We start from the raw sequence: 21,440 nt of genomic DNA on the forward strand, positions 1-21,440 counted from the left end.
AAACTTTTGTTTTCATTGTAAACGAAATTATCAATTTTAATTATTTATTTTAAAAAATATGAAACTTCTTCTCGGGGCCGAACTCTGCCTGCGGGTCGTAGTTTGCCAATCACTGGGCTACTGTTTAAAAATAATAATAGCTCACCAGAAGCAAGGTATTGGATTACCGGATAAAACATTTTTCTAGAAACTGGGGTGTCGCACAGTAAATTATGCTCAGAACTATTTTAAAAAGGTCAGGCGAGTGCTAATTATGTAAACAGGATTTCGTCATTCAAAGTAGCCACTGGCCCATCACCCACCGGACGTTTTCATAAAACTCATATAGCCATTAAGCCCCTTCTTTTCACACATTTTAACAAACGTATGATACTCATCTACATCTACAATGATGGCTTTATCTTAACTGACCACTAGACTACATCAACACTTTCTATACTCAAGAAGCTCCACGTTTTCATCTTTATGTTGAATTATACCTGCATGCTACATTGTTTCGCTCGCTGTCCTCATATTTCTTGTGTCACACATGTTATAAAACGGCTTTAATTTTATTGTCATTATGGACTGTTTTGGACTTTTTGGACTGTTAATTATAGCACATATTCTACCTATCACCAGGGGCGTTCTGAGTGTCAATTAGGGTCCAGCACATCCAAACATTCTGGCCCATACATATGATGTACCTCTATTGTCACCTTCCTCATACAAATCAAAATTGTAATAATGCATCAACTACTGAACACAAGCATGCAAAGGGAGGTTCATATATGTCTTATTTAATGCATTGTATCTCCAGATAGCCTTAAAGGCTATATACACTTTCAATTAGTTCAAACATGTGTACAGTAGCAAACTTACATAGTTTGGATTTATGACATCGTTTTGGAAAGTATTTATGTAGTTAAAAAGTAAAGTAAAAAGTAAAGTACAATTCTTGAAAAGGGAACAGCATGAAAGTTTTTGTAATGTATTCATTTTTCAAGTATAAAAAAGTCCTTTATCAACAAAATTTATCAACATACGTAATTATAAAACTATGAGCAAGTTAGTCTATTTGCTTAAGCGTTACTTGAAAAAGGCAAGCTTATGATTACAAAACACTCCCCTAGCAATACATTTTATTTCTTTAAAGTTCAGAAATTCTAGTAAAAAAACAGTTTATTTCATAGTCTTTTTTTTTACCACACTTATATTCAATATATAGATTTAACCAACGCATTTGAAAACGTGAGTCGTAACGGTATTTAGAAAATAATGTTCAAATGTTGTAACCCAGATCAATATATAATAATGGTGAGGCAATTTCAAGATGCCAAGCAGAAAATTTCCAATACAACGGTAACTACTCCTAATTATTACCTTGATCTTATATTTCCGGCTCATCAAAAAACTTAATTCCTTATATCTACGCTAAGAAGAATTTATGAAATAAGCTCACATTTCCTATATTGAAATCCTACAATTGGTAAATATGAACTTTTTTATGTGATGTTGTGTGCAGGTAAGCGCTCTAGCGGGGATCAACACAACCGTTATAAAGACATCATTATGAGCTTTCTCAAATAGTGTAAAATTGACTATCATGGCTGAGAAACACTAAATCTTGATTAGTCGTCATAGCGTAAAGCCGTTAGTGTCGGAGTCTTAAAATACGAGACAGTGACCAGCAAAAAAAAAAAGGCAGAGCTTGCAAAAAGCAGAGAGAAGAAGCAGGCAAATCGGCGTAGAACAACCTTCCCATGCCATGTGTGTTGCCAACTTTTAAAATAAATAATTTAATGTTTCAAGCCATCATTGAACTCATAGGAAATTAGTAATATGCTCATCTTTGCCAACAAAGAAGGACCTAATTTGAAATTTAGTAAACAATTGATTTAGAAAAAAATGTTAATGAGGAATCGCGTAGATCAAATTCATTTATTATCTCAAAACACCACTGTTTCATGCTCGAATTTAAATTGTAGTCACTTGTTATAATTATGTTTAAGAAGTTGAAGAAGCACTTGTATATTTATATTTAGAAGGAATTTTAGGATTTTGTTTTCGTGGATAATTCTACCTCATCTATCATGACTTGCCCTCCAGAGTCAGAAAGGAGCTGTAAATGTTCCTTTGCGAACGTTTTCTTTATTAGATTCATCAAGGTCTTCAAATCAGTTTAACCAAACTAGTGAGAGAATCATAGGAGTCCAGAAAATTTATTTTTTAATCTCCCAATTCTTCGTCTCCTTACAACTTATACCTTTTTCTTTCCAAAAGTTCATAAAATTTAAAGTTGGCAATCCTTAATTTCGTTACTAATTTTTAAGCTCTTTATCTAATTATAGATTCACCCGAATAAGTTCAAACCATAGACTATATATATACAGGACTGCCAACTGTGCGCAACACGCCTATATTTTCAATTAAATAAGTCCCGTACACCGATGCGTCCTTGGTTGCAGGGTAGTGTTAGTAGAATGACTTCCGGTGAATTAGTTTACTATATAAAGAAACTATCACTTTTACACCAAATGATGAATGGAAAAACAGTTCGAACCCCCCCGAAATGAAATCCCCCCCCCACAGGGGGAACGGAATTCAGTGACTGATTTATTCCTTTCATTTTGTTTATTTTATGTGAGATTTTAATACTAGATCATCACTTACCACAGCACAGCCGAGGAGAGCTTTGAGTTTAAAAAAAACAATACCAGGGGTTTTTGAGTTTAAAACTCCCTACCAGGGGGTTTTGAGATAAAAATCCCTTTACCTGGGGTTTTGCAGTTGAATTCCTCTCTTTTATAAACAAAACTAAAAATAAAATCTAAAGCCAAATACAGGTATGTAATTCCAAGAGCGTAGTCAAGAGAGGTTAAAAATTTCTACCAGTGGCTGGGCTCTATTAATAAATTGTGAATAGTCATCTGCCAAAATTGAAAAACACTAAATGTGGCTCAACAAAGATGGCTAAGACAGATTTTAGGAGTCAGTTATAGAGATCGAGTTTAAATCAAAGAAATCATATGCCGAACTGGGAGTCGACCCCTTAGTAAAGTTGTGACAGCGTCGCATGAGGTTTTGCGGGACATGTTCTCCGACAAAATGAATTACGCTCAATAAGAGTTGCAATGACATCCTAGTACAACTTGGCGCCACACATTCATTGAGATCCTCAGAGCAGGTGGGAAGAGGCTTCAGACATTGCCAGTGACAGATTTTTGTGGAAACAGCTTGCCGGAAAATGCGCCGAACGGCGCGAGTGGGTCTAAAGTCAGTAAGAATAGCACATTAGGTTTTTGAAATAAAACTTTTTAATAGCAAGATAATGCACTGTAGATACCTCAGAATATGCATTTTGTTGGCTTTCAATATCAGAAATAGTGCTCGGCGAGAGCTACGAGCTCCCCCAGATCCCCTTGCTAGCAAGGGCGGGGAGTCTACAGGTTTCCCACTAATTCCAGGAAGAACCTATTCTAGGGCACAATAAACGTCTTCCGAAAGGGTCATGATATATATATATAATGCATACTATCTGGAAACAAAACTCTAAATACATTTTTTAAAAGTTATAGATGTAAATAAAAGTTGGTAAAGTATATAAGTAAAAAATGGCACTCTCAAAAATTTATAGACTCTTCCGTTTATCGCGTATTCAACTCATACTTATTAGTATACAATGTAAAAAGTAATTGTCTAATGTGATGAAAAAAGAAAAAAAAACTATCCAAGCTGGCATCATCATTCAAACATCGTGAATGTTGTAAAATAAGTTTATACCGGAAGTACCACGACTCACATTTTAGAGTTGAACGAAACTAATGCTTAGTTACCCTAAGTGTTGGCAGTTCTGTATATACAATCTCTGGTTCAAACTAATGTAAATTCTACAGGTCTATGTAATATATAGACCTTACGTTCTTTGTTAGAATCATTTAGTGTATACAGAGGTTTGTAAATGACTATAACATGGTATATAAATATAAATCTAGATTATTTTATTATTACGAGAGTATGTGTTTAGAATTACAGTTCTTTTAAGAAAGGTAAAATAATGCTAATCTCATTTACGATACTTGTTGCCATTCGAATAGGACCAATCGGTGACACGACGAACTTGTTGAGTACCAGCTTACAGGGCCTTTACTTCGCTACTATATATCCAGTCTGATGTTGCAAATAATTAATTTATTATTACATATCATAGGCGAAGCCAGTAATTTTGTTTTGGAGTGGGGTTGGGGGGAGAGCCATAAATACATAAATAAATTAATTAATTAATTGTGATGAGCCCATTAAAGTATTTGTTTGTGTTATACATATTTGTCATATAATAATCAGAAATCTTGATTATTTGGGGCATTTGATCAAACCAGGGTGTCTCTTGCCGCATCATTGGTTAATTTAGGTGTGTCAGGATTAGTTGAGATGGCAATCACATATTTCGCCAAATGTTTGTTTAATCTTATTTGTTCTACCTGCCGATGTAAATACTGCAATAGAAGAAATAAATGATGCTCGGCCAGATGCATTGGAAGAACAACTCTTTTCGTTACCAGAGACGAAATCACAGAGTGACTCCAAGATTTCCGATAGTATTAAGGAATGTTAGAGATCGAGTACAGGACAATCTACTACGAAGAAACAATTCAGTGGAGGGATGGCATCATGCATTTCAGCTGTCTATTGACGGTCATCACACCAGTCTCTACAAGTTAATCTAATACGAGCCGTTAATCGTGATTGGAAACGGCACAAAGCGTTGACTGGTGAACTTTTAAGAAACATCTTAAGTGAACACTACTCATTCCGGCCAAGTCTTATATAGATGTGATCAACCAGAATGATCGAGCGACATTCCGTCTTTTTCTTGGTGGCCTGCGGGGACCCTATATAACAAGCAAAGGTTTTACATTTAGAGGGTTCACATCAGGCAGGTTCAATATGAACAACTTGGTTCAGTGTGGTTCAGTATTGTGTTTATGTACGGCACATTATGACGATTTGGTGTGGAGAGAAACACTGTCAAGACACCTCGAGAGTAAGAAACGACGTCTTGATCTAAATCTGCGATCAAGTCCTTTTACGTTTTTGTATATATATTGTAACGAATCTCACTATCCAGGCTTTCTGCACACGACATCACTAGCCTAAAGAACTTGACAACTAAAGACTACAAATTAACGTAAAACAAATCACATCCAATACTGTACAATCGGCAACACGTAACACAAGACTGTACAAATATCTTTCCGTTAACTACTGTACCGCCGTATCAACTCTTGCACTGGTATCTCCGTCTCGTCCCTCACTTGTACTGCGTAGATCGGTAAGTCTCGACTGACTCGGCTCTGATACCTTAGCTCTTTATATAAGGTCCCTAATGGCCTTCTAGAACCGGACGGATTAACGCTCAAATCTTCTGGTTAATCACATGCCCACATCTTACGTGAATGTCCTGAGTTCACTACACAATGCCGATACTTCCCATATATAGTGTGTGTGTGTGTGTGTAGTTACGTAACTAATCTTCATTAAGTTCTGACCATTCTTTCGTTCATTGTTTGTAAACTATAATAGACTCTTCTTTTGGTTAATGGCAAGACTGTAGACATCCTCCTCTTTCCAGCTAGGGGCTCTGGGTAAGCGTTGTAAGGCCAATAATGTATTCCAGTATTTAAAACTAAAAAATGCAAAATTTGAGATAACGTACTATCCTGCTTCACTTCAATCAAATACTGTTAGTCAAAATGGTAACATGAATTTTTCGTTTTTTTTTTAGTGGAGGTGGGAGGAAAACCGAAAAAAAAAAAAATTTTTTGCTGCGCTCATGAAAATTACTAATTTTAGCTTTGCTTTTCTTTTTGCTGGAAAAGGGCGAAGTGAAATTAAACCCCTCTTGGATACATAATAATATGGAATTTGTTCATTGTAGTTTGCTTAAGATTTTTTATCGAAAAGAGGAATTTATCTTGAAAACATCTGTTAGTGGGTTCAATTTCAAAACTATCTGTACGGAGGTTTTAATCGCAAAACCCTCTGAAGTGGGTTCTAGCTCAAAACTCAGTTTGGCTGTGCTCACAGAGTTTGATGACGCAGAGCCCTCTGATGTGGGTTTTAAACTCAGAATCCTTCTAGCTAGGTAAAAAAAAATTTGGCAACTGTTGTCTGCTTAAGTTTTATATTGACAATGAGGATTTTCACATCCAAACCAACTGGAGTGGGTTTTAAAGTAAAATAATTAATAGAATTTGGTGATTTATTTGCTTTAGCTTATAATAAAGATAGGGGGGTTTAACGTCAAAAACTATGGAGTTTTTAAAACTTAACCCTTGAACTTTGGTATCTTTCGTTTGCTTTTTTTTTTTTGAAGAGGGGGTTTAGAATCAACTCTCCATTGATTGCGCAGGGCAAGTGATGGCTTAACATTAAATTTGACTTATAATAAGCAGAATCTAATTTTTCAAAAAATGCCCATGTTACATGAAATTGTCTTAATGTCATTTAAGTAATTTTTTGGGGAAAATAAATTTTAATACGGTAGTTAGAGAGTTTATTTACTGTTTTGTGGTCAGATTATCCTACTGGTGTCTTCTCGTGAGATGTCAATACCTCTTTGATGTAAACAAAATATGAGTTATTTTCTCTTGTAGGGCCTGAGATGTGTTAATAGAAAGTAGGTAAGTAAAACATTAAGGTGCATATATTAAAATTATTCAACATTTATAACTACTGGTGCGTCCGATCTGTAACTCATGCACTACGCCTAAGATAGATTCTGATGCTAATTCCGTCTTGGCTGTAGGCAGAACATAAACCAAGACATTGTAGATAATATCAAAATCTAGTGGCGAATAAAAAGTCTCAATGAGAACGCCAGAAGTTCTAAATCAATCACAGCACTATCTTTTTTTAACTGAACAGTTGTTAGATATACATGTACATCCCACTTGCAGTTCTTTTTTTTTAGACATTCTGTCAGATCTAACGCAAGAAAAATAGCGGTTCCCTGTCATTTCATCCCTTTTCACTTCATCCCCGGTCACGTTCTCCCCGATCATTTCATCCCCTGGTCATTTTATCCCCCGGTCATTTCATTACCCGGTCATTTCATCAAGCGACCATTTCACCCCCTGGTCATTTCATCCCCTGTTATTTTCATCATCTGATTATTTTATCTAACAAATAGTAATTGCAAAAATCATGAAATGAGCAATACTTATTTTTTATTTAAATGACAAAATATACATATACTATAAAAATTTAACATGTATAAATATAGAGGTAATGTAAAAATGTGTTATCCTGATTGTGTGAAGTCAGCCTTTATTAGAAAAAAAAACAACCTTATTTCAAGTCTAAAAATTACGCACCCAATTTCAAGAAAGAGCGATTGAAAAATAAAATAAAGTGAAAAATGGTCATACTTCCACCACACCTTGGCCTTTGATGATAAGTTATCAGCGGCACAGTCATAATTATTCTAATCGCATTTCTATCTGTCAAAAGATTTTTACTACTTGGCCTTTGATGATAAGTTATCAGCGGCATGGTCATAATTATTCTAAATGCACTTCTATTTCTCAAATGATTTTCACTACTTCCACCAAACTTTGGCCTTTGATTATTACATCATGCGCAGGATAATATTATAATATTATATCTCCCACATCTAATAGAAGCGCTATAACTAAGTGCACATCAAGATTTACAATATATTATAAAATTTCTCATCAAAAATGCAAAGTGGAAGAGGAAACACTTTAAACGCATTAGTAACATGTCAAAAAATATCAAAAAGCATTCTACATAGTCATATTTATATATTAGATAAAATGAGGGCTTTAAATCAAAGCCTTAACAGCACAATTAAACAATGAAAAAAGGAAAATATTAAATTGGGGATGAAATGACCGGGGGATGAAGTGACCAGGGGATTAAATGACCAGGGAATGAGGTGACGGGGATGAAGTGACCGGGGATGAAGTGACCAGGAATGAAGTGACCGGGGATGAATTGACCGGTCACCTTCAATAGCAATCAGATCGTCGCTGTCATCCCCACATAATCATGTATCAATGAAAGCCATTAAACAACGTTTCCTGAAAAAGAAAGTTGATAGTTATTGATATTTACAATGTAATAATGGTATAATTATAATAATGCTAACAAAGTTGGCCAGCCAAACAATGAAATCACATTTTTAATATTGACATCTTCCTTACATCTATTGTAAGTTTAGAAAGGTAAAACTTCTGTTGTTGACAGAATTTCCTTAATATCTTCTGATATTTATGCTGAAAACTAATTCATACATTTCTCAAGATACAGATGGTCGAAAAGGTAAACCTTATTTTGTGGCCGAATTAGAAATAACATTGTTATGTTAACGTATTGTTATAAACCTGGTGGTGGCACAAATGGGGGTAGTAATGTGTGTGTAGTCAGCCGACGCAAATCGCCCCAGGCCAGCGCTAGACGAGCGGTCAACCGTTACGAGTTACGACGGTCAGCCGAGTCGAAAGTCAACAGGACGGTTCGGGAAGCATCGCCGTCGTGAACAGAGCTCAGGAACGTCACGAGAGTTGTAGTCATTTGACCACTAGAAACGTCGAGCGGCGTTCTGTCCGGTTCAAGAAGGCCAGTAGGGACCCTATGTAAGAGCGGAGGTGTCGCAGTCAAGACGGTTTAGAAAAGGGGTTCACGACAGAAGGTTCACTACAGCACAGTTTAACGGTGTGGTTCTGTATGGAGCATTACGACGGTTCAGTGCGAAGTACTGTCAAGTACAGTTGAGATGACTGGCGTCTTGATCTTGGTCTGTGATCGAGTCCGACACAACGAGCCTAGTGTGTTGAACCCAGTGCAAGCCCGGAACGAGACGGAGAGGCCAGTGCAAGAGTTGATACGGCGGAACTGTGTTATCGGAGAGATATTTGTACAGTGTACGTGTTGCCAATTGTACATTATTGGCTGTTATTTATTTAACTATTAAAGTGTTACGTTACTTTGGAGCCCTGAGTTGTCAAGTTCTTTAAGTTGGTGGTGTCTGGAGCAGTTTGCAGAGAGCCTGGATAGTGAGATTCGTAACAGTATTTTAATACATAAATAGCAATTTAAAGATCTTAGGTCCCATTCTTAGAAAAGTTTGTGCAAGTGGGTGTGTAAGACAATATAGTAAAAAGGTCACCCAACATGGGTGCAACCATAAACTAGCACACGCACACATACGAAGAGAGAATCGTTAAGTTTACCTTACACTTTCTTATTTGTCATTGTGGGAATATTTTTTGGTAACTTGCACATGGGGAATTTTTAAAACGTGCTTTTATTTTGGTATCACCCTATTCTGAATTTGGAAATACCAGGCCATAAAATATTTTATTCCGGTTCGGTGCTTGGTGACTTAATAAATGTTAGACGTTTTGTATTATAAGAAGTCAAGAACTAGTAAAAAGAAATATTTGTTACTTTTAATATAAGTATACATTATTAGAAAACATATATTTCATATGTCTACAAAAATTTCAAGATATTAAAAAAAAAATACATTCATTTAGAACTATGTCACAATGTCTGCACACAAAAGAAAGCCTCTTGATACAAATGTGCATGGAAATTTAAAGAAATTGAAGACAGGAAACGTAAGTTTACTTTGTTTCAGTTTTAAATTTTTTTTTTTATTTTTAGTATTTTTTTTTAACCAAAATTTACTAATAATTATAATATACTTATAATAATAATTTAATTTAGTTGAGTCTTATTCTAACGAAAACGTGTGTTGTAATTGAAAAAGTAAACATCAATAAACCAATTTTGTGAAGTTCTAACTTGAAACTTGGACGGTCGCCTTTACCTACGTAATATGGATGAAATCAAATTGGATTTGAAAACAGGAAATATCGATTTTGACTATTCGGAAAACATATCTAGGAAGCATAGTATCGAATGACACCTCGCTTTCAAGGAAGTTCATAACCGTCTGGCCATGGCCAATAGTGTTTTTGGACGCCTCGATATGTGAGTTGGCGGAATAGATCGCTGCGGCTGCCTACAAAAAAAAAGATGTTGTTACCAAGCAGTGGTTCTCTCAAACCTTCTATAAGGATTTGAGACATGGGTATTAAACAGAAAACACCTAACACTATTTGAACGCTTTCACCAAAGATGCTTGCGCTCCATCAGAAACATACGGTGACCAGACAGCACTACAAACAGCGATGTCCACGCGAACGCCGGTATGGACAGTATAGAGGGACTTCTTATAGTCCGACAGTTACGCTGGGCAGGGCACGTACACCGTATTGGGACGAACGTATGTCAAAAGCAGTCTTTTTTGGTGAGCGAGACAGACAGCTGGAGGTCACTCACAAAGGCCGCGGAATGCACACCTAAGACCAAAAGGAAATCCGCTGCCGAGAACAGATGCAAACGACAAAAAGAAAATCTTAATTTTAATAGGCGGACAATGGTTGGTTGTGGGGAAATATGTAAATTACAGCTGGAGCTACGTTTCGGTGGGAAATATTGCATTCGAGATCCTTATGAATCTTCGGACTCGATGACAAACCTTATTATTATTATATTGGACTTTGAAAAGTAGATCTATAAGTAGAAGTATATACAAAACTGTATAGACAGTAGATCTATTGAGCCTGATCTAGACTAGCTATAGAATTATTTTAGATCTAGATACAGAGTAGATAATTTAATCTAGATTGTAGATGTAGGCCTATCCTAATTAATAGACTTTAGTCAGGTAGAGCTAGATCTAGACAAGTGACAATCTAGTCTCAAGATAGAATCTAGATTTCTTAACTAGATTCGATCTGAAATGTAGATCTAGATATAGTCTACTTAATGACAATGTCAGTGATTCCGAAGATTAGTGATGAGTGCAGTGTTTACTATGTATTTTAATGTTTTACGAATCACACGCGCTCATGTGGTGATATGACTACGCCTACATTAGGCCTATACGCAAAACCGTGAATGGCGTGAACTGTATACATATACGCAGAACATATTGCGACTTGACGGCTTTTGTAAATTTGTCTGCTGTGCTGTACGATGTGCCAAAAAAATACGTAGATTCTAAAGTTCTAGAACAATAGATCTATTCCACTTAATTTATTAAGATCTACTCTAGATCTACTATTTTACCAATACATTCATACAGAATTTAAGGGTAGGGGTAACACTTAGAGACCATTTTATTTATTTATGCATCAAATCTAATGATATTATACAGGAATGTTATGTATGAGTACCCTATCAAAAATCTAGAAAAAAAAAATTGAAAATAATGTTGCTATGGCAACGGTGGCCATTTTGTTTTGTAAACATACTCTTATATAAAAGCTATCTACTTGTGCATTTTCTTTTAAAAATTTGCAGGAATGTAGGCAAATATAATTGCTATTGAATTATCAGATTACATTTTAAAATTTGTGAATATTTTTTTTAATAATTTTTTTCCTGCCCTGTCTATACAGACAAGTGTTTTTTAACAAGAAAAAGGCAAAATTTTTTAACATTACCCCAATTATCAAAAACGTGATCTGATACTTCTATTGCAATATATAAACTAAATAAGTGTAGAAAAAATCATTTGAATAGAGCAATAATTAAAAACGTTTTTAGCAAAAATAGTATGAAGAAACGCGATTTTTAGAAAACGTCAAAAAACTAAGAAAATTCTAAATATTTAAAAAAATATAGTAATACATTTTAAAAACTATAACTATTATTTTTAAGACATATTAGGGTTATAATATGTGAAAATTTCATTTATGTTCAATGAAAACTAAAAAAGTTATAAAGTAAAAACTTTGTCAATGAGGTACATAAAACGTAAATTTTTAATGTTATTAATGGAATTACTTTTTTTCTTTTTCTTTTAAACGTATAATAAATATGTATTGAAATTAAACGCAATATTATTAGATATTATATAAAAACAATTAATAAGGTATCTTATAGAATAAAAAAAAATTGTCCAGCCTTATAGTAAAGTTAATAACAATGAACTATTATGTTTTCATAATTAATGTCTTGCACTGATGATCCATAAACACTAAACAGAAACACTACTAAGAGCTTGAGAGATTTATTTTATCTTCATTATTTTCAAGCCTTACAAAGTATTGTTCTGATGTTTTCAAAGTTACCCAAAGTACTGCTAAATAAAAAAGACCAAGAACTTATATCGAAAGCTGAGCTTAGCTGAGCTGAAAGACAACCTTTTCGACACAATGAATTTGTACTTTGCTTCAGCTATTTCAACTTTTATTTCATTTTTTTTTGTTTTTTAATCTTTCTTAAGACTGCAAAGAAGATTTGAATCTGTAAGTCATATAGTTCAGTCGAATATGTTTGCGAAATCTGGTGTGTTTCAATAAATGACAAGTTGTCGTTGACGTGGCCATCTAAATATTTCTGCGAAACATTCCTCTTATAAATTCAATAAGAATCCTTATGGAAAGTGCTGCACATTTATATCAGTAGAACAATAAATTAACAATTGACTGATGAAGTCAATAGAAATGTGAAGCTTTAAAAAAAAAGAACAAAATTATGTTAGTTTTTTGCCTCTATCATTATTTACATCTACAGCAAATGTTTTTTTTTAAATTTATGTCATTTATCTTTATGTGCAACAACTTAATAGATATCTTTATAGATTGATTTATTATAACTAGATTAGGTTCTCTAGATCTAGATTGACTATAGACTCCAGAACTACAGTATATACTATAGATAATATAGTAGTATAATCGTATATATTTATATACTGTTGATTTTGATCTAAGTAAGATCTAAAGTTATTCAATCCTAGTAAATCTATAATGACTATATCTACATTAGATATAGAATAGTTATAATAACTTAATTAGAGTCTAAGATATATAAATCTCAACTAAGAACTAGATTTACATTAGTTCTAGACTAGATCTAGTCATTCTAGAAGTAGAATGTCTAGAGTAAGAGTCTTATTGGTCTAGTTTTTATACCCAGACTGGCAGTATAGTCTTAGTATAGTCTAAATCCACATTGTTAAGTTCTAGATATAGATCCTCTAGAATAAGTCTACTCTATAATATGTCTACTTCTAGATTGTTGCATTCATCTTGAACTTCCAATGCTTAGATTAGTTAGATTGTCATTCTGTCAAAGTGTTAGAATAGATCTAGATCTAGATCAAGTCAAGCAGATCTAGATCTAGACTCTTTCGGATCTATTGCCAGCGTAATTTCCTTGTTTGAACCAATGTTAATATCTAGATCTACGAAATTCACATGATTCCTTTTAAAAAAATATTTGATCTGAGTTAAGCAAAGTTATAGAATCTAATCTTAAATCTACAAAACTAATGTGTTCATTTCAGCTATGGTAAAGCGTCTATTGACAACCAATGGTATAAGAAAAAAAAACGTCATGTAATCATTTTGAACCAATCGTATTATTCGTGTTTGTAAACAGAAGATATGTAGGTCTTAGCAGTTCTTTTTATAGTCAACTTACGCATTTATATAGGAAGGAAGAATGTTCAAAATTAAATAATTATTTTTTTCATTGGATGTCTTTTTATAGTCTGACCTTAGGGAAAAAAGGACAAGCTTTCCAATGAGGCCAAACATGGCGGGCTCCCTTTAATTTTAATATATAGATTTAATTATACTAATAAAGAGTTGTAATTTAGCTCTATACGTTGTTAGCAAATAGTGTTACACAAAAAAAAAACTGGGTTTTTCTAAACTATGATACTTGGTGTGTAATGGTAAAACAGCACCTACCTAAATACATTGTAAATAGAGAGAAAATATCTATATTTATTATAGTATAAATAGGTCTGTGGTTTTATATTATATAACCATCGTAACTTCTTCTATAGGGACATGACTTTTATCATTTCTTTTACTGAAAAATTAAGCTATTCGCGTCTGAGTCACCGTCTGACACATATATAATTTGTATGTGCAGCAACAAATCCAATTACTTATAATTAATTGACTAATTTAGAATTTGTCTGCAATGTTTCAATTTGATCTGACAATTAGTGTGGGAGAAATAACGTATACACACTTTGACCAGACAGATAGATACACACAAAAAATGAACACTTTAAGCGCAAAAGCTTCAGAATGTACTGGCAGAAAATCTGCACCACGTTATATATAAATGTTAACAGGACATTAAAGGCCACAAGCGGCTTCTTAAGCTCTATATCTGTCCTTGTTTCCTGATGATGCTAGAAAAATGCACGTTGCCATTGTCTCCTATGAATGCACAACACAATTGAGAGAATTTCTTTAAGTGTTTTCTGTTTTCTTTGGTTTTCAGGACAGCACTGAATTTAATCATTATGCTGATAGCTGTGGGAATAATATTGACGGTATTTTTTTTATTTACAACAATCATAATGTTAAGTGAGACATTAAAAGTATCAATATTTATCAGTCTACTTTTTATTGTAGAATTTTGACCAAAATAATAAAATATATGTACAAGTTAATTTTTTGTTTCAAGACAACATGAAAACTTGCTTTAAAAATAGTATTAAATTATGTAATACAATGTTTTACATAGTCTAGAAATTCTCCCTGAAGTATATATAGTGCTTCAATATATAACGGTGATAATAAATTTGTTGTATATTTCAATATAATCAATATTTCAGCCAAAGTTTAATTTCTATATGTATATTAAATATTTAGGTAAAAATGTATTTTGTTATTTTAGAATATTATTTTAGTTAATTAACAATGTTTTATTTTGATGAAACAAGTAGAGTTGAATAAAATAAATAAATAAATGCCTTTTTTTCAGAATTACCTTATTTCATTAACAACAAGTGGAACATCAATTTAGTTGACGATATTTCCAATAATCAACGCAATGTTCAGTCAAAGGAAAATTTAGCTGATAACCGATATAATGTCCAGCTTTATGAAAGTATCGCCACTGGCAAATGTAATGATCAGTCAGAGAAAAAATTTGCCAATGACCAGTGTATTGTCAATTCAGTTAAAAGTATCACCAATGCCCAATGTACTGTCCAGTCAGCGGAAAATATTAACGATTGCCGATGTAATGTGTATTCAGATGAAAGTGTTAGCAATGGTCGACGTATTGTCCATACAGATAAAGTTATCGCAAATGCCGAATGTACTTCCAAGTCAGAGGAACGAATTACTGACACCCAATGTAATGTCCAGTTAGATGAAACTATTGCCAACAATCAATGTAATGATAATGTTGAAGATAATGTTGAAGTAAATGGTAAATATTGTGTATGTATATTCTTAATTAGACTTAAAAACAACTGATAAGAATGACTTTATCTTACAGTTCTAGATGTAGAGATCTATATCTAAATAGACATTAAAATTAAAAAAAAAACATGTTTTAGTTACAAGAGTTTGACATCCATATTTTTATTACTTTTTCTATAGGTGATCATGAAACTCAGGAATCAGGAGGTGGAGAAGCTGATCTACACAAATATCTTATCGGATGTAAGAAGAATCCAGGTCATAAACAGTTTATACCTGTTGATAAATTTAGCTTGAAACATCTACCTGAAGGTTATCAAGACAATGATTTGTATGAACTAATTAAAGTAATTGCTGACTTAACAGTTAGAGTAGATGTTAAAATGATAAGTCCACAGAGACCAAAGTTTTGGCCTCATACAAATCAACTTTATCCCTTTTATAACATGAACACAAGAAACTTGAGAACAGGAAGTGGAAGAGTGTGGATTGTCAACAGGTTTCAAGATGGTGTGAAAGAAGATGTAGGAATCGGAAGTACAGATTACAAAAATTGTCGTTGTAGAGAATGTCAAGATACAGACTCACCCAGCAATGTGTGGTGGGAGTTTGATGTATTTACCGCCACGCACGTGGTTTATGATGACACTGAAGCAAGCCACGCGACTGTAAGATTTTTTTACGATAGAGAAGATAGTCCAGTTGTTAGTGTAAAAAATATAATAGTTAATAATGCAAGTATTGAGGATGATTGGTGTATGCTGAAATGCGTGACTTGCGATAAAGGTTTAGGAGATAAACTGATGAAAATATGGAAAACTTTTGACAAAGTCTGGGAACAGGTTAGGTACAAATACTTTAGTACTAGAGATACACACAGATTAAACTTTATAGTTTCACATCCACATGGATGTTGCAAACAGATTAGCATTGGCCAATGGAAAGACAAACTAGAAACGAATTCTAGAACTAAGTTTACATATAACACTTGTACATGTCCAGGAAGTAGTGGAGCACATGTCCAGTGTGTGGGGTATAGCGAAGGGTGGTCTTGGGGTGATCTTGTTCACAGTGGAACACACTCTGGATTAAATTACAGTGGGCAGATTTTTACTAGCGACTTATTTTCTTTGTAAGTTTTATAATAAAACTTTTCCTTTTTACAAATAAAAAAAAGGTCTAGATGTTGATTATTTTTATATGATTAACTTTAATCAAAAATATTGTGTTAATAAAAATTTAAATGTATTTAAAATTTACTATACAAATAATTTAGAGTTACATTTTATAATATTTTAGTAATTTTTTTAGTTAATGGTACTACAACACCATGAATAGAGTACGAAAGTAAAATTTTGTTACGTATTAGAAGTTTTCCAAATTTTAGTTGGATCCACAACAAACCAACTTTTGAGGCCACGGTTAAATGGATACAATTTTATCGATAAATGCTTAAAACATTGTAACAAAAAAGGACAAATAAGTACGATTATTTCATTTCAGCCGTTTTAAAAAATTGTTCTTATTTGCTTCTCAATCACATTTTTCGAAACAATGCTATTGGTTATATCTTTCTGCTGGACCGCTAAGGCACCACACAATATCTGTCAACATTCCTTTTCCATTCTTCTCTATTATTAGTCTTTAATAGAATTTTATTCTGATGTTCTGTCAGAAAATATTGAAGCCTGTCTTTTTACCAGCCTGGGAGGACCACTTCGATGGCCGATTTTGAGTTTGTGTTTCCACACGAACTGTCTTTGTAATCTTGTTTGAAAAGATATTTTCAAAATTTTTGATAATACCTATATCAATCAGAACTTTATAGAATCTAAAGGTTGGAGGGTGGAAGGTCGAGGGTAAAATCGCTGAGAAAAGAATTACTAGATGTGACAAGTCAAAAACTCGCTGTCAGAGTCACTCAAATTTATCACAGCATTAATTATTATTTTTCCTTATTTATTTATTTTATTTTAATTATTTCCCCATCCTACCCCTAAATTCTCCACCCGCACCACCTTTTCCGCTCCAGACCAGACTTAGTTGACCACATTGGAGATAGCTAGGCCACGTCTTTCAATTTATCTTCCCTTGACCGGGGCAAAGATACACATAGACTCTTTGATCTTATCGGCAGGATGTCTGACAGCCGCAGTGGACACCACCTTGTGTGGAATGCAAGTCACTCCTCCCCCCCCCCTTTTCTCTCTCTTTGATCTAGGAGATTACTCGAGTCAAAGTGCCTCTCGACGTACCCATGTGCGACTCCCATCTCAAGTCTAATTCACCCACGTGTAAGATAATCCTTAGCCTAGGACATTTCCTGTTTCCGCTCGCATTTTCCAGGCCTATATAAAGTAGATCCAAATCAAATCAGACCCTCTTATTTCTCCTTGTCGTTGAGCTATAGAGTCTGGACTACTTCATACATTCTTTCTCCTAGAGGAATATCTGGTGGTAAGCCGAACTTAATCACAAGTTCCATTTTAGTTACTTTGTGCTATTTCCATTGGATATTATCATGTGTATTTTGCTTAGTTCATTTATATTTAATTAGTGCATTGTGTATTTTTCACTGGCGTCAGTAGAGATCATAGACATGTCCTATGTATGTATTTATGAATTGCATTAATCTATTAATGATACGTTGCTCAACTGATTGTTGATGCAACCATATATATATTTGTACATCTTATTTTATTTTCTTTATCTCGGCTGACAACCGTGATAATTTTGCTAGCGCACTAATACTGCGTCTAGAAAAGAGATATGAATTATCTCCCCTGTAATGAATTATCTCCACTGTAGTCATTCTACTCTGACTAGAGTTGCGCCGCTTGAACGGACACCCTCTCCATTCAAGCGCGCTCCATTGTTCTCGACCCACGGTAATATGTAAACAAACCGTCTTGGTCGCTGACCACCGCCCAATTCACCCCCCCCTCTCTTTCTCTATCCACCTGTGTTGTTTATTTGAGATAATTATTTCCCCTTCTATGTACATTTTCATATTATTACTTTCCCTTTTATGTACATTTTTGTATTGCTACTATCTGCCATCTATTTTCCAAATCCCATTTGTCATCATCTCCCCTTTATGCTGTAAAGCAATTTTACCAATCTGACGAATGCACCTCAGTCGAGGGCATCGATAAGATGCATGAGAGACATGTCCTAACTTGTCTTTATTTATCCGCAGCCTCCCTCAGGTGTCTGCCTATTTATTTGCTATCGAGAATCACCTACTGCCTATTTGCCGCTTAGTGTCTACTCGACACTACTCAACTATTTGCCATTTGCTGTTCAGTGTCTACTCGACACTACTCAACTCTACTTGGCGCTATCGGCCTTGCCCGCCTATTCGACAGCCCACCTGTCAACTTGTTAGGTGCGACGCCCCTATAGACCCAGATCTGTGTGAGACGTCATAGCTACGCCAAACCCTCCGCAACTCACTGGACAAATCCTGTCAACTACGCTGCCCACGGCAGATCAGCTCTGCCCGCAGTACACTTGTGCCCACGGTAGCCGGCCACCCGCTCTACTGTGCCCACTACAGATACTAGAACTTGGGATTGAGACTCCACAAGAACTATATCTCCGGCGTCCCTCTATCCGCTTGAGCGCCACCTCCAGCTGCAGAACCTCAAGCCAGGAACACAGCCAGCTGCGACATCAACAGGACAACCAGCTAAGTCAGAGGACAAAGTGACATACTCTCTTATTAAGTGCAAGAGTGATGATTAAATCTAGTATTATTTAGAGATAGGTGCAAACCCTCCCCCTTTTTATTCTTATATGTATATTTATGTAAATAAATATTCTTCATTTTTAACTTTTGTATCTTTCATTGCTTGTCTCGTTGCGTGTCTGCTCCCGATTCATATGCTGATAGGTTGGTGTGTGATAGCTTTAAAAATAATCATCCCCTAGACATAAAACGCGCCAAACACACATCACATTTACCCCACCTGTCACACTAGACACACAAACTAGTTTGACCTTTATACTTTTCAAAGTAAAAAAGAGAAATAAATTTTAAATACGGCTTAGAAAATTTCAAAACATTGCATAGTCAGCAGTATTATACATAGAATTAAGTTGTTCATCAATTTTAAAGTTGTGATCAGATTATCATAGGTGTCAGGTTCTTTTCTCACTTGGCTCAAGAGGTTACTTACGAACAATTTATTAATACTAATAAACTCCACTAAGAAACTCCAGCTATCCAGAAAAATTGTATATCTTTAATATAAAAAAAAATGCATAATGACAGAAACAATCTCAGAAAATATTAACTACACAAACACCAGTCCAGGAAGCAAGTGTCCTACCTTCCTGGTCTGGGAACAAGCTCTAACGGATCCAGAGCTTTGGATTACTGTGTATAGATATTACAATTAATCCAAAGCTCTGGACACAAAATAGACAGTGAGATTCATTACAAACAAATAATCACAATTGATTATAGTAACAACTTTAAAATTATCTTTAAAAAATTAATTAAAATTTTAAAAATCTACCATTTTGTGTATATGTGAAACTGTGTATCGGAAATGCCGGGTACTTGAAATAAGCTAGTCCTAACATAAATTACACATGTCTTGGGTAAAAGACTCATTAATGAAATAAAGGCCGAATGTAAGAAGTCAAAGAGGAAGAATTTGCACAACTTGTGAGAAGGGTGACTGAGGCACTAGATGACCGACGAACAAACCAAGTACCAGAAAATCAACCTAGGGTTCCTGTACGATGCTGGAACTGTGGTGAACTCGTTCATATACAAAGAAGCTGCACTAGAAGATTTCCACAAACCGGAACCCATCACAGATCAGAAAGGTATGCACGACCAAGTTCCCGGGGCTACCAGGGAAACTAGCACTCGCCGGCTTCAAGGGGCGGAACGCGGCGACACAGAGAATAAGAGCCCCTGCAACCATCATCCCGGTCGCCGTGCTGGGGCAAAGTAAGAGTCTAAAGGTCATCGGGAAAATTGGATGTCAAAACTATCACTTCCTCCTTGATACTGGTGCCTCACGATCAGTCCTCCGGACGGATAACGTGGACAATAGCAAGAAAACGCCAGTTAGGGCCTACTCGTTGAAAACAGCCAGTGGAGAACTGATGCCCATAAAAGGCCTGATCGACATTACAGTTGAGATCGGAAATCAGTAATTCAAACACGAATTCCTGATTGCTGACGTCACAGATGACTGCATAATAGGGCTCGACTTCATGCTGAAATATGGCTTTTCCTTGAATATCGGCGGAGGCACTTTACAATGTGGGGACCTCGAAGTACCCTTGCTTGGCGACGAGAATGAAGAAGATGTCCGAGTCAGAAGGGTTACGTTGGTAGAAAATACAACCTTGCCTGCTAAGTCGGAAATGATCATTTGGGGAAAAATTGAGGACGACTATCCCACGACAAGAACCGCGCTGGAAGAAAACTTGGACACCAACTACAACGGAATAGCAGTAGGAAAGACACTAGTCACGATTGGGAAAGACCAAAAGGTACCCGTAAGAATAATGAACCTCGGCACAGTGGAGAAACGTTTACGGGAAGGAAGCCTCATCGCTGGTTGCCATGCGAAAGAGATGATACGAAACTGCAGCAGTGAAAATCCCGACGGAATACTAAAGCCCAGTGAACCCCAGGTTACTAAACTTCTGGCAGAAGTCAAAACGATCTTGTCAAAAGAACAGTACACCAAAGCAGAACGATTCCTAAGAGAGTTCTCTGACATATTGCCATCTGATGAAATGGACTTTGGGCGAACAAACCTGATCCAGCATCGAATAGACACAGAAAACACTAGGCCCATCCGACAGCAACCACGTCGCCTGCCGCTAGCAAAACACCAAGAAGCTATGGACATGATAGAACGAATGAGGCAGCAAAGGTTGTTGAACTTTTTCAAAGGTCTTGTTGACACCTAAATGTGACCCACTGGAATTATTATGGATTTCATGCAGCATCTCAGCAACTCTCACAATGTTCCTTATGGCATATAGAGGATCGATTCACAGCACCACCGGTTACACTCCAGCAAAGATGTTGTTCGGCCGAGAACTGCAACTACCGTGTGACTTGCTATTTGGGATTCCGGGAGATGTGCCAGCCTCTTCGACAGACTATGTCGCAAATCTCCGAAAACGGATGGAGAAAACTCACGCTTT

At 35.3% G+C, this 21,440-nt stretch overlaps 2 protein-coding genes across 4 annotated transcripts in view; one reads left to right on the top strand and one right to left on the bottom strand.

Moving 5' to 3' along the window:
- Positions 1-7,191: 7,191 nt before the first annotated feature.
- The window catches only part of LOC106076018 (uncharacterized), a 225,276-nt gene continuing 211,027 nt past the window's right edge, over positions 7,192-21,440 (bottom strand). The window contains exon 5 of one of the 2 annotated variants that reach the window (XM_056039086.1): positions 7,192-8,084. In XM_056039086.1, the coding sequence (XP_055895061.1) occupies positions 8,058-8,084 (27 nt within the window). In that variant the 3' untranslated portion in view covers positions 7,192-8,057. Of the gene's footprint in view, positions 8,085-13,345; positions 14,358-21,440 lie in introns of those variants that run through there. The other variant, XM_056039087.1, reaches the window with a different exon arrangement.
- On the top strand, positions 9,145-17,245 carry LOC106074386 (uncharacterized). 2 transcript variants are annotated; one of them, XM_056039071.1, is made up of 5 exons: positions 9,145-9,432; positions 9,543-9,626; positions 14,326-14,377; positions 14,812-15,264; positions 15,438-17,245. In XM_056039071.1, the coding sequence occupies exons 2-5, from the start codon at positions 9,555-9,557 to the stop codon at positions 16,391-16,393; spliced, it is 1,533 nt and encodes a 510-aa protein (XP_055895046.1). In that variant the 5' UTR covers positions 9,145-9,432; positions 9,543-9,554; the 3' UTR covers positions 16,394-17,245. The 2 variants fall into 2 exon arrangements, with proteins under 2 accessions (XP_055895046.1, XP_055895047.1); XM_056039072.1 differs by having other exon boundaries at positions 9,146-9,626; positions 15,127-15,264.

The sequence above is a fragment of the Biomphalaria glabrata genome, chromosome 8 (genome assembly GCF_947242115.1).
Source record: "Biomphalaria glabrata chromosome 8, xgBioGlab47.1, whole genome shotgun sequence".
Classification (NCBI taxonomy): domain Eukaryota; kingdom Metazoa; phylum Mollusca; class Gastropoda; family Planorbidae; genus Biomphalaria; species Biomphalaria glabrata.

Coding starts and splice junctions, on each gene's coding strand:
- LOC106074386 (XM_056039071.1), top strand. CDS start 9,555: ATGTCTGCACACAAAAGAAAGCCTCTTGATACAAATGTGCATGGAAAT. Junction 14,378..14,811: donor CTGTGGGAATAATATTGACG/GTATTTTTTTTA, acceptor CCTTTTTTTCAG/AATTACCTTATTTCATTAAC. Junction 15,265..15,437: donor AGATAATGTTGAAGTAAATG/GTAAATATTGTG, acceptor CTTTTTCTATAG/GTGATCATGAAACTCAGGAA.